Here is a 14673-nt window from a genome sequence, read left to right on the forward strand (position 1 = left end):
CTAATAGATTCTTCCCACCCCCTCTTTTCAACCCTTTCCAATGCATTTGCATACTTGATTTAAAAACCAAGTCTACATTATTTCTCTAGCCGTACTTTTCATAAATTATAAATTCACCACCCTCTTTGGAATGACATTATTTTGACTTGATTTATCATTAATTACAAGGTCTTGGGACTTTAGGCAGTTAAGTAAATAGAGTGCTGGTCTCCTTAGCAAGTTAATGCAGTAGAATTGTCTGCATGCACATGCTCCTACATACTACTTTGCATGCATTATACTGGTATTTGGAGAGTCTTGTGTAAAGAATAGTTTTTACTTCTTTATATAAAGAGCCTAGACATAAATATAACCGGTTCATGATCCATTTGTTAAATCCAGTTTGAGCTATTAGTGGTATGAATTGGATGAAAGCACTACTTATCACTACATCAAATACAGAATTATTTATACTATGATAATCTCTGATTTGATTCTAATTATTTTATAACACCTAAAAATAATTTATTTGGTAATCTGCTTATATAAGAAATAAAAACTCCCAGCATATCCCCATAATTATCAGTTAGATACAGTAGCAATTATATACAGGAAGTTAGAACTTTTAAAATAACCATTGGGTTCTCTGATTCTCTCTTTTTTTTTTTACCTTTTTTATAGATAGCACCTATATAAAGCATCTTGTAATAGATTTTGTCTTGAGAGTCATATATTACCATCAGTTTTGATATCTTTGAAGCCCAGACATTTTTTGACTTGAAGAGACTGGCAGTCATCAGTTTCCTGATAATCTGCTTGCAATCTAGTTTAAGTGTATAGAAAGCAGACAGTATAGAAATGAGACTGTAGGCACTCTTCCCTGTGCTTCCAGATATGCTCAGAATTAGACTTTTCCCCTCTTCCCATTTCAAGTTACAGTTTCAGTCTGAACTTCAGGACTCCGTGGTGTTGGGTTTCTTGGCTTTAAGCCATGTGGTGTCATCTTTCTTTGAACACTCTCTTTTTAGTTATTTTTCATAAACAAGTAGCAGATGTGGCAGGTGCTTTCATGATATTACATCTTTTTAAGTATTATTTTTTAAATTTATTTTTTAAGTAGTAGAGGACGAAAGTCATGCACTAGTGACAATGGCAATATATGTTGTAAAACTAAAATCATTTGAATTTCTAGAATCTGGGGAAAATTAGTGCTGTTGGCTGTACTTTGGCCACTGTTTTAGATGAAACTTTGAGGCTATTTTATATGAAAAAAAGAACATGGTGAGCCATGAAAACTAACAACAACAAAAATGTAAATAAAAGTTTTAATAATGGATTCCTGAGTAAAACAACTGGTAATAAGATGGTACTTCAAGTTTTTTTTTTTTTTTTCCAAAGACCATTACAATGATTTTGAATGTCTTAGCTTTAGCACATAATATCAAAAGAAAATTAATTTCAAAAAAATTTAAACCTACCTATGGGACAAAATAAGGATTAATTTATTTTTAAATAATATAAGAATGAGAAACACTAGGTTAAAATTGATGCTTCCTTGGACCCTTAATTTGCTATTAAGAATTTTCAATACAAAATTTTAATATTCAATAGCTTCTCATGCTGGTATATGTAAATGATAGTCAGTAGATCATTGTCAGTAATACTAAAATATCCGAAACAACCTAAATATTTCTCTGTAGGGATTGACTAAATAAATAATGATATATTCATTAAATAGAGCATTATATGAACTTTAAAAAGAAGAAATACAACTGTATGTACATATAGGGAAATGTATACAACTACACAATTAGCTAAAAGAGGTACAATTCTATTGATGTTAATGAGAAAGAAAGCCTTTGTATTTGATTTTGGTACTTTTGATCAGTGGGCAGACATCCATTGTGTTGTATATAATCCCATAGTTTCAGAAGTTAAAGGTGCTCCCTGATGTTATTTGACTTGGCAGCCCCGTTTTATGTGAATAAATAATTTCTGGAATGATCTATATAAAAACTAGTCAAACATCATTTCTGCATAATCATATTGAGTGTTTGAAATGGAGGTTGGGAGGTTTGAGGGGGTCATACTTTTAAGATCTTACAGACTTTTAAATTTTTTACCATGTAAATATGTATTTTTTGTTTAAAATTTTATAGTTAATTTTATAATACTAAACATTTAATAGATGTTTTATAAATGTTTTAGTTGATTTATTCTATCACATAGACATTAAATATCTAAATGTAAAAACATTACCATTTCTTTTATTTTCTTTCTTTATTGATTAAGGTATTACATATGTGTCCTTATCCCCCATTGCCCCCCGACCCCACTCACGTTCATGCCTTCACCCCCCTGGTGTCTGCGTCCATTGGTTATGCTTATTAAAAAAAAAATACCATTTCTAAAGTCATGAATTAAGAAAGAACATAACTATGCTGATAATTCCCAAATCTCTGTATCTCTGGTTTTGGCCTTTCTTGAAATTCAGATTTTACTGGACATCTCTATCTATATACTTCAAAGGTTTCTCCTACTCACTCTTCTAAAATTGAACATACATTCCGGCTGGCATGGCTCAGTGGTTGAGCATTGACTTATGAACCAGAAGGTCAATGGTTCAGTTCCCAGTCAGGGCACATGCCTGGGTTGCAGGCTCAATCCCCAGTGGGGGGCAGGCAGCAGGTGGCCAATCAATGATTCTCTCTCATCACTGATGTTTCTCTCTCTCTCTCCCTCTTCCTTCCTCTCTGAAATCAATAAAAAATATTTTAAAAAAATAATATATATATGTATATATACATATATATATGGCTAATATGCTGTATCCAACCATCCGACCAGTTGCTATGATGCACACTGACCACCAGGGGGCAGATGCTCAAGCAGCAGCTGCCAAGCTGCAGTGTCTTGGCGGCAGCAGTTCTCAGGTGACGCACCCTGAAACCAGAGAGGAGGGAGCCCGATTCCTTATGGGGCCGAGTGATTTCACCTTCAGCCGTGGGCTATGTTGTTGCTGGGGCACAGTCAGCCCTGAATCTGGTTACTGCACACTTGCATTTGTGTTCCACATCCTGTATGACAGCAACTTTGCAGAATGCCCTCTCATACCAAGGACCCCTGGGGGAATGTGGGAGAGCCGGTTCCTGCCCAACCCCCACAGGCCAGGCCAAGGGACCCCACCTGCCGGAGGGACCCCGCTCACTCTGCAACGCTGGGGAGGGACCGCGGGAGGTTGGCTCCAGGGTGTGTCTGGCCCATCTCGCCCAGTCCCACCCCCCTGGCCACCTTCTAATAATTTCCTTTCAATGTACACAAATCTGTACACCAGGTCACTAGTAATAAAATAAAATGAAATTGAAGTTACAGTGTTTCTTCATAAAACATCGTTTCCTCATCCCTGCATTATTTATCTTCAGTGATTGTTCTCTCATCCACCTAGTCAACTATGACAAAAACCCTAGAAGTCTTATAGGTTCTTTCCTTTCCCTTTCCTACTGTATTTGGCTGATTATTAAATAATATTGACTTTTCTTCCTTAATCTCTGTCAAAGACATCTGAGCAGCCATCTGAATAGCCACTAATATAGTTCTATCCCCTGTTATTATTTTTATGAACTATTAAAAACAACCTAATAGTCTACTGGATTCAAAATCCAACATCTACATTGCAGCCAAAAATATCTAAAACTATAATCTCTTCATATTCTTCTACTAACTTACCAGCTATCATAAGGATACATATTTCTCCTCCCTAGAGTATACATAAGAGTTAATTAAAAAAATAATACCACTTAAATAAATTTTCTAAATTTCAAATTTTATACTTAAGTATCTTTTAATTGTATTTATAACATAAGAAATTGAATTATATATAATGTTCTATTATATATATATAACATATTAACATATAGCTATAACTATAGATAGATGCTAGATAGATAGTTGAAATTATTCTATATTTATCCCAGTGATTATTTGATTTAAAACCTATGGTTGCATATACAAAGTTAAGAGATTCCTATCAATGAATGGTGGATTATAAGTATGTGATAGAATGAAACAGTATAAAGAACACTGACCCAGAAATTAAGAATCTGAGGGCATTAGTCCTGGTTCTGGTCACATCTACCTTGGAGGTTGGAAAATAATTTAACGTCCATGTTGTTGAGTTTCCCTGTTCAAAATAAGAAAGGATTTAGGCTAGATTAGAGATAGCAAATACGCCTCAACTCAAGTGCCAACTTCAATCAATTTGAAGTGTTTGTCTGAAGGAGTAAGGGTATGTATTTGGAATCAGCAACATTATGCTGAAATCAATTAGGAAGATCTGTAGTGGTGGGGAGGTTGGGGATATTATAGCATTTATGCCTATATTAGCTACCCTAAGACTAGATAATCTATAAGCCTCAGCTCTGTGAATCAATATTTCTGTGCTAGATAAAAAGTACATTAAAATGGTTGGTCTTCTTATTCCTTGGTTGCCTTCAATTGTTCTAGTCCCAGATGAATGTGATTCCAATGATATTTCTAATATTTGCTTATTTTATAAATGGCAGACTTTTACATTATTTTAAACATTTCTTTTTAGATCTTCCACCTCCTCCTGTGCCACCACCTGCTATAAAGTCACCCACTGTCCAATCCAAGGCACAGCTGGAAGTACGACCTGTCATGGTGCCAAAACTTCCCTGTATAGAAGCAAGAACAGACAGATCATCAGATAGAAAAGGAGGCAATTATAAGGGGAGGGAAGTATTGGAGGGAAGACAAGTTGCTGAAATGCGAACAAATCCAGGTGAACCCAGAGAAGCACAGGAACAGCAAAATGATGGGAAAGGACGCGGAAACAAGGCAGCAAAACGGGACCTTCCACCAGCAAAGACTCATCTCATCCAAGGTACTGATTTATTTAAGCACCAAGCAAATATAGATTGAACACATATTTGCAAGGCATGCTGTTAGGTTCTCTAGGGCGATATGAAAAGCAGTAAGATTTAGAAATTTGCTCTCTAAAAGAGGAGATATGCATATACCCAAATAATTTTTAACAATTCATTCTAATACATTATACAAGACTTCCTTAGATGCCACTTGAGTTATATTTCCAAAAAAAGAAAACATGATTTCCACAGATTAAATAGGGAGAAGGGAAGTGCAAGTAAAGGAAATAGGTAGAAAAAATTATGGAAGTGTGAAATTGAATGTTTAGTGAGCACTCCTTTCCAGTTTGGCTGGAGAATAGGATATTGGGGCCAGAGACACATGGCAAAAGATAAAACTGGAAAGGCGGCTGGGCCAGATTGAGAAGGCCAGGAATAGTATGCTAAAGAGTTTGAGATATATAATACAGGCAGCAGTGAGCCAGCAAATAATGTTGAGTAATAAAATATATAATCAGATTTGTACTTTAGAAAAATAACTGGCAGCATGTTATAGTTAAGGAAGAGACTAGAATCAGGTAAATGAAAATATCAGAAAATTGAAAATACTCTAGATATAAAATATGAAAGTATTGAGTTAAATCAGTTGTGCAATAAAGAGGTGAGAACAGCCTACATAGGTATTTCAGAGATAGGCCCCATAGGACTTGGTGACTAATTGAATATAGAAAACTAAAATAAAATAATGGAGTGGAAAAAAAAGTGACTCAAGTGTTAATTAGATGGCTTGTAAGATTAGTGGAACATAATTGTGTTAAGCAATGTAGACAGAACAGGGAAAATCATAGATGTGATGGGGAAAAAATTTCAGTTTTGAATAGAGTAAGATGCTGTCAAGAATACAGATACGGAAAAAAATCAATAAGACTTTAGAGAACTAAGTTTAAAGATCAGGAGAAAGGTTACAACTAGAGAGAGGATGTTAGAACTATTACAAAGGTAAAAATTGCATGAATTACAGAGGCCACATTATCAACAGCGACATACTGGTTAATGTATAGTAATCGATTTTCTAGGAGGAAAACAAAGCAAAACCCTAATTTGTAGCCATATGCTTCTTTTGCGTAATTACTCCCCAAAAGGCTGATTTCAAGCTACTTATATGAAATGGATGCGAAGTTGGAAAGAGATGGGTACAATACACTCTGTGAGAATGTGCACACCAGTAGTCAGGGATGATCATATTTAAAGAGTAGGCACAGGAACAAAATTCTATGATGCAAACTGAGAAGGACCCACTCAGATATAAAATAGATAAGGTATCCAAACTAGAGAGAATAATATCCTAGAAAGAATGGAGGAGGAAATTTTAAGATAGGAAGAAATATGAAATGCCACAAAAATAAAAGTGGAATGTGAATGGTGGCCCACGGTATAGGTAGGGGAGAATACAAAGATTTTGCAACACGTTGTTTATGTGTGACATTCAAAAGAACTATTCTCAGTGAAGTAGTCAGAATAAAACACGGACTGCAGGGGTGTGAAAGTGAATGGAAATTGTGGAAGGGAGATGGTGAGCACAGGCTCTTTTTAGAAGGTTGGGGAGAGAAAAAAAGGTGGGGAAAGGGTTTGGCAGGAAGGCAGAATCTGTGAGAATATTTTAGGGAAAGGTATGTGAACATTATTATAGACTAAGGAGAAAAAAACATTTTAGAGGAAGAGATACAAGAAAAGGAAGGTTATTGATGAAGGAGTCAGGAAAAAGTGATAGGGAAATGAATCTTAAAAAGCATAAAAGGGCACTTTACTGCTCTCTGTTAATAGATATATTTTGGTAAGATCAGACATCAATCTGTTGTTCTGTTTTTTATGGGCACCAGGCCGTTAGCAACTTCCTTCCATATAGAGGACAGTTGCACTTTGTTCTGTGACAGAAACCTGAACTCTTGACCTAGGGCCAGACTTGGCAGTGAAGTGCTGAGTGAAGCTGTGCATTTCAGACAGATGTCTCTACTACATGTTCAGAGTACTTGGTGACATCACCACAATATCAGTTTAAAACACTTAACTTTTTTTTATCAGTTAAGCCAAAGATTATCTGAATTTTTGACTCATGGTAACTATACTCCAAGTTATGATTCATAAACGAAATGTCATGCTCTAAATTATTAGCTTTGTATCTTTCCTGAAAGTATGGACCAATTTGCTGCTCATAAACAAGCTCCCTCCCAAGTAGTTGGCTTTCTTCAGGAAATAATTTTATAAACCCAGAGAGACCTTGGTATATGCAGAATTAGAACAAAGGATTAAGTTATTTTTTATCAATCTTCACGAATTCAATTAAGTTGTCCTCTATCTTGTAAAAATATTTCTAATGAAAGAACACTAGAACAATCACTCTACAAATAAGGAAGCCTATTTCCATGGAAAACACTGTTATATATGACCAGTTATTATTTTATATGTCTTGCTTTCCCAAAGTCTTATTTGAACCATAGACCTTTGTGGTCGTTAAATTAATATTTCTATGCATTGCTATAATTATTTATAATGAAAGAGGCACCCTGATTTACATGTGTAACAAATGATAGTTTTTAATTAAAGAGAGTAGAATGTCTGGTCTTTTGGTGGACATTTACTCAATTGGTTCAATTTATTTTTACCTATATCAAACATCAACTGTGTTATTAAACATCATACTAGTCCTGAAATTTATATATAAGCATGAACCTTGACCTCAAGGATCTTATAATCAGAGAGGGAGACAGGTTATCTATAGATTCACAGATATATTCATAATTGGTATAATGTTCATGGTGTCATGATACTTGATAGTCCAGAGAGGGGACAATTATCCCAATCTTTTCAGAAATGTAACGAAAAACTTCTTGATCTTTCCTGGTAGAAATGACACATAGCTGAGTGTTCAGGATGGGTGGAATTTAGCTTGGGTGAGAAGAGTGGATAGAGTGTTCAGGCAGAGAAAGTCAGCATGAAAAGCTTCCAGGTACAGCTCTGGCCAGGTGGCTCAGTTGGTTGGAGCATAATCCTGTATGCCAAAAGGTTGCAGATTTAATTCCCAGTCAGTGCTCATACCTGGGTTGTGGGTTCAATCCCAGGTCAGGACAGTCAATCAATGTATCGCTCTCTCCCTTCCTCCCTCTCTCTAAAATCAATAAAAACACATCCTTGGGTAAAAGAAAATACAAAAAAAAGAGAGAAAAGCTTTGAGGTACATTGAGGAGACTATAAGAAATTCAGTACCGCTAGATAGTAAAGGTGACGCTCTTGAGGTAAATGTAAGCTTAAGTCATAGAGATCCGCAGTTCTTGTAAGAAAACAGCGGCTTAATGAGAGGGTTTAGAATGGAATAATTCAAAGGGCAGAGACTTGTTAAGAGATATTTACAATTCCCGGACAGGAGATGTAGAGAATATAAACCAGGCTATGAGAACAGGGTCATTGAAAGAGAAAATTCAAGATACTTTTTAGAGTTAAAAATCAGCCTCACTTGTTATGTGCTGGAATGTGTGGAATTGTCCATTTAAGGTTATTGGAAGGAAGAGAAAAAGTCTAAAATAATTCCATTTTTTTGTTGTTTTTGATGTCTTAATGATTAATGATGTTATTAGCTAAGCTTGAGAATACAGAGGAAGAATAAATCTCAGGGGAGTGAGCATGATGAAATTAATGTTGGATGTGTTGAGTCTGAGGGACACTCAAGAGGAAATGTTCAATTGACCTGGCTGTAGGAGCCTAAAATTCAGAGCATAGTTCACAGGTTGGAAATATAAATGAATGATTCATCATAATAAATAGTAGTTAAAGCCACTCACCTGCTCACTCAAAACTGCTTATTGAAGACCTGTTATATGTCAAGCTGATAGTATATCAGTACAAAATCAGATAAAAATACCCACTCGCATGACAGTTATATTCCAGAAGAGGTTATTGTCTGTGAGAATGGATGAAATCATCCAGAGTGGGAATATGTATATGAACAAGTACTAGAAATCTGCAGGGCATCAATATGTAAGAGGCACTGCCTAAGAAAAACCCACAGAAGTCTGGCCAAGAAGGAAGGAGGACCATAAGCTAAGAGAGTAGTAATGTTTAAGTTGATAGTGGTTTCCAGATTAAGGCCAGAGAAGAATGAAGCATGGTTAGCATTATCAAAGTCAACAGTGACTTTTCTGTTTCATTGTAGTAATGTGGGCATGAGTAGATTTCCCTGGAATACAGAGTGAATGAGAGTTGCATCTACCAATAGAATTCAAGTTACTTTTCAAGAAGCTTTGCTGAGCAATGACGAAAGAGGTATTAAGTAATGTAGCACACAAGCTTAAGGGGAAAATTTTTAGCAAGAGAAGGCTTCTATCATATTGTAGTTTGTCAAAAACTAAAGTCAATAGAGGTAAAGAGGTTGCTGCATAGGGACAAAAGGTGAAGGTTATAGGAGACCAAGTGCTATGAAGTTAAGTTGCAGAAGAAGTGGTCCTCATGGACTGTGAAACCTCAGTGAGTCAGAAGTCTGTTTCGGGAGTGAAAGTTGTGATGAATAGAATGGAAGGAGAAAGGTGGCATTAAGGAGCCTAAACAGGCTCCATAAGTATATGGTTTGGCTTTCACCAGAAGAGAAAGTTTTTATACAGTGAGTTAGAGCTGGTGTTAGTGAGCTACAGGCAAGCCGTCCTCCTTTCCGTGGAGAGAACTTTGGTGGAAACCAGATTTCATTCATACCATGTGGTCAACAGAGGACGTACTTGGGAAGGAAAACAAAACTACATGTAGAAGAGTTGTTATTGTTTCTTTTATGTGTTTGGTGTCCAAAGGGTAGAGTGGACAGGCTTTGGAGCGAAGTGAGTGGTTGGAGGATGCATCAACAGAACTAGAAACAGATTTAAAGGAGTATGGAGATAGACATTCAGGAGACGTCAGTTAACTGGAGTGACTTGTTTGGGTTTTTTTTTGTTTTTTAATTTCTTTATTGATTAAGGTATTACATATATGTCCTTATCCCCCCATTGCCGCCGCCCCCCACTCATGCCCTCACTCCCCTGTTGTCTGTGTCCATTGGTTAGGCTTAAATGCATGCATCAAGTCCTTTTGTTGATCTCTCCCCCTTACCCTCACGCTCCCCTACCTTCCCTCTGAGATTTGACGGTCTGATCAATGCTTCTCTGTCTCTGGATCTGTTTTTGTTCATCAGTTTATGTTGTTCATTATAGTCCACAAATGAGTGAGATCATGTGATATTTATCTGGAGTGGCTTGTTTTTTGAAGTTAGAGGAGACTGGGCATTGTTTCTATTAAGTGCCCTAGAATAATTCTTCAGAGTTTACATAGGTATTTTACTGTCTCTTCTGTTTTCAAATGAATACTAAAAGCTCCCGAGGGTATTTTTAGAAAAATGAAAACTAAAGCCTGAAATGACCCGAGATCACATGGTGAAATATAGAACTGGAAACCAAATTTGACTCCAGGTTTGGTTTACTTCTTTAAAGATGTTGTTCTCAAGTGATTTTGAGGTGGACAAGAGCTTTTGAGTGGAATCCAACCCTTACTAAGAAAACAGCAAGATTTGTTATTTTCATTTATAAAATCCGGTGCTGACTTATTTGTTATTGTTATAAAATGTTTTTAGTTAGTCCTCAAAAACATTGATGCTTCCCCATTCAGAATTATAAACATGAGTGATACATTATAGAACAAAGATGTACAATGATTTTCATATGCACTTGTCATATTTCATTACACAGAGGATATTCTACCTTACTGTAGACCTACTTTTCCGACATCCAATAATCCCAGAGATCCTAGTTCTTCGAGCTCAATGTCATCAAGGGGATCAGGAAGCAGACAAAGAGAACAAGCAAATGTAGGTCGAAGAAATATTGCAGAAATGCAAGTTCTTGGAGGATATGAAAGAGGAGGAGATAATAATGAAGAATTAGAGGTATCTATAACTTTTTTTCATCTCTCAACATTAGACTAGTTATTATATCAGCCTTAAAGTCAGGAGCATCTATCAGTCTATAGAAATGTTATTTTTTATCACAAATCCTAATATCAGTGATGCCAGAAACTGTAATTCTGAAAAAAAAAAATAATAATTATTTTCTTGAAATGCATTCTAAAGTTTTAAACGGTAATAATAGTTTCCTTTTAGATCTAGTGTTCATATTCATCTACAAGTATTCAGATAAGAAATTTACATGGCAAGCATGTTCTTAGGATATAAGAACTATTGATCTAAAAATAATTATAATTCATAGTATTGTAGTAAGTTATAAAAACCCAGTAAGGTGACAGTTATATGATGTGAGTGAGGGTATTCTGCCTGTGTTATCTACCACCCTAGTGATCACTAGTGTCAATCCAGCTGATTTGGCCCACTATTTTTCACCTTCAGTCCTGACACTGACTTTTCCATGTGGAAGAGAACATTTCTTGAGTCAAAGATATACTTTTTTGTTGGAATCTATAAATAGGTATCAGACAGAGTTGGCAATCTTATAATATTTAAAATCACCTCCCATTTTAAGATTGTGTTTCCTCGATTTCATAAGAAAGCAAGTTGAGGACAATTTTTTTTTTTTTGCAGATATAGTTGACCCTTGAACAACGGGGCAATTAGGGACTTCGAACCCTCCTGCCCATGCAGTGAACAAATTCATGTGTAACTTTTGATCCCCTCAAAACTTAGCTACTAATAGCCTATTGTTGACTGGAACCCTTACCAATAGCATGGGTGGTCAATTAACTCATATTTTGTATGCCATATATATTATAAGTTAGACTTTTAGAGTAAATTAAGCTGGAGAAAATAAAATGTTAAGAAAATCATAATGATGAGAAAATACCTATACAGTATTTATTGAAAAAAAAAATCTGTGTATGGATAGACCCACACAGCTCATACCCATGTTGCTCAAGGGTCAACTGTATATTTAATCACAAGTATATTGTTAAAGGAGTGTTAAACTGTAACTTCAAATAATACAAGATTAAAATTATAAGTAATTATATTTGATTAAATTTCTCATCATGCACAATGTAGTTGGATTTTGAGGTTTAGAATAAGAATACTTTCCTCCTGCAAATACTGTTATAGAAGTTGCTATTCAAGTGTTGTGTTGTTTTTATGTTTTTTTAAGAAGAGCCCTTTTGTGGGATGAATATAGATGAGTATATAGATGACTCCAATATTTAAAACCAGTAAAAGTTTAGCTATAATGCTAAGTTGGGATAGGAGGAGTAGAGAACTCAGCCTACTACTGCTCCTCTCTCCCCAGCACCACACCCGCAACACAGAGACACTGTGTGGAACGCAGTTGGTACTTGTTACAGAGCTATTGGATTTGCTTTCAAAACCAATTAAAGCTGACAAATGAATCGGTTGCCATGAGCTCTTTCCAATGTATGCTAGTGAAAGAATGAAAAACAAAAACCATAAGAATAAAACCATGTAAATATAATACTCTAAGATTTATTTTCAAACTTAAAAAGAACTTATCTCTTACAGGAAACTGAAAGCTGAAGACAACCAGAGAGGCTTGTGAGATCTAATGTGAAAATTGTCACTCAAGATGCCTCATGTCTGATGACACATGACGCCAGATAAAATGTTCAGTGCAATCAGAGTGTACAAATTGTCCGCTTACTGGAATACCATTTTTAAAAATTTTACTGGGGTTTTATTGTTGTTGTTTGATCCCTATCTCTATGAAGAACCACCCTAGTCCTCTCACTATTGAAACAAACCATTACACTTACTTCCAGCAAGGGAAGTATTTGAATTCTTGCTTCCGTCATCAGCCAGCAGAAGGGAACAGAATAGTTCTTCTGCATTTTGCCCCTGAGATATGGCATTGCACTGCTTATATACCAAGCCAATTTATAGCAAAATATTGATCAAAGATACAAAGTTGATTAATCAACCTCATGCCAAGGGCTCTGAAGATATAATCTTTCTATAACCAACTGCTAATGCAAATTAAAACATACTTCATTGTCACGTGATTTTAAAATCAGTCTTTCATACCACCCTTCCCTGGGAGAAAATAAAAATATAGCAAATGCAGAACAACCACAATTAATTTGAATGGGGTAGAAACATTGTAAATATATTCTCTTTGCAACCCCTGGTGATACTTTTTTTTCACTTCATTTCAATCACTGAAGTATATTCTTATTGGAAATGTTCGTCTTTTCGATAAGTAGGGGGAAGCCAGTTGGATCTCTGGTTGTCTAGTCATTGTCATAAGTAAGCCTAGCAAAAACCTTACTCTATTTTTCAATCAAAAACCGATTAAAACTGCATATTACAAACAAATGGATGTTTTTAATGACCAATTGAATAAGAACATCCTATTCTAACTGGCCTAAATTTCTTCTGGTAGTGTCAGTTCAACTTTCAGAAGTGCCACTTAAGGAAGTCTGATTTTTGTTTTTGTAATGCACTGTTTTTTAAACTTTTTTTTTTTTTTTTGGTTTTAAAAGCACAATCACTAAACTTTATTTGTAAACCATTGTAACTATTAACCTTTTTTGTCTTATTGAAAAAAAATGTTGAGAAGCGTTTTTAACCTGTTTTGTTAATGCTCTATGTTTGTATTTGGAATATTTGAATGATGACAGATGGTGAAGTAACGTGCGTACTTTATTGTGGGCCATAACCCCAGTGGTTCTAACTTTTCCTGGACTTAAGGAAAAAGAGATATAAGTTTGTTGTGGCCAATGTTGAAACTTACAAGATTTCCTTATAAGCTCAGATAGAGGCATTATGTGCTTTGATTTGCCAAATGATGCCCTCTGACTGTATGGTCCTTTTTTGTCATTATATAAATTTTATTGACTTTATAATTGGTGCTATTTGAAGAAAAAAATGTACACTTTTTCCTACACAGGTATCAGGCCTGACCCACTGGAAAACAAAGCCAAACAAAACGGGGCCACACAAAAAAAAGCTGGTATTCACCAAAAACTAAATGTGTTCACTTAGATAATTGAAAAGTTACATAGAAAGGGTGTGCAGTACTAAGGGAACAATCCATGTGATTAATGTTTTCATTATGTTCATGTAAGAAGCCTCTTATTTTTAGCCATAATTTTGCATACTGAAAATCCAGTAATCAAAAAAGTAATTTTGTCACATTATTTATTAAAAATGTTCTCAAATACATCATTCTTTCTTGTGTTGATTTCTTTTTTTTCATTGTGTGATCAAATTATCCCATTTAATCACAAGGTGTGCTGTCTTAACATTTCACTACTGTATTATCAGATCGTTAAACATTCTGTTTTATGAACAACCAGGTTTTTGTTTTTTATAGTAAGGAAAAATGCTCCTTTTCTCCACTGAAATTAAAGATGTAAGATAAATGGAAACCTAAAAGTCATTTGATCAGAGAGGAAGGTTTTACTATTAAGGTTGTTCTGAAATATTTATGTAGGTGTATCTGAATTTCAGTTAACCTATTTCTGAAGTAGGATTTGACTACGATAAATCAGATTTGTAAAGTTTGAGCCATTTGTGTCCTGACAACAAGTAAATTATATAACTACAAAATATTTATCAGTAACTATCTGCTTTCTTGTTACAAATTCATGTGACATGTTAACAATGCAATACTTACCACATTATTGTTCATTAAAGTCAGCCTATTCGAGTATTCAGCTTTGGGTGCTGGAGATGGGCATCATGTCTTGAAAGTGCCAAGAGCAATAGAACCTAGTGAACATTTTTTTCCTATGACATATACATTGACAATTTTTGTGTTGATCACAATTTTAAAATCTAGGAAAT

General features: G+C 35.2%; 1 protein-coding gene across 1 annotated transcript in view; it reads left to right on the plus strand.

Moving 5' to 3' along the window:
- Positions 1-14049, plus strand: part of ROBO1 (roundabout guidance receptor 1) — a gene marked incomplete at its 5' end in the record, with an annotated part of 448967 nt that extends 434918 nt beyond the window's left edge. Inside the window, 3 exons of the mRNA XM_081087409.1 lie at positions 4574-4882; positions 10625-10821; positions 12391-14049. Of these exons, the coding sequence (XP_080943535.1) occupies positions 4574-4882; positions 10625-10821; positions 12391-12405 (521 nt within the window). The 3' untranslated portion in view covers positions 12406-14049. The remainder of the gene's footprint in view (positions 1-4573; positions 4883-10624; positions 10822-12390) is intronic.
- Positions 14050-14673: the final 624 nt, after the last annotated feature.

Source organism: Myotis nattereri (assembly GCF_964212035.1).
Source record: "Myotis nattereri genome assembly, chromosome: 3".
In the NCBI taxonomy this organism is placed as follows: Eukaryota; Metazoa; Chordata; class Mammalia; order Chiroptera; family Vespertilionidae; genus Myotis; species Myotis nattereri.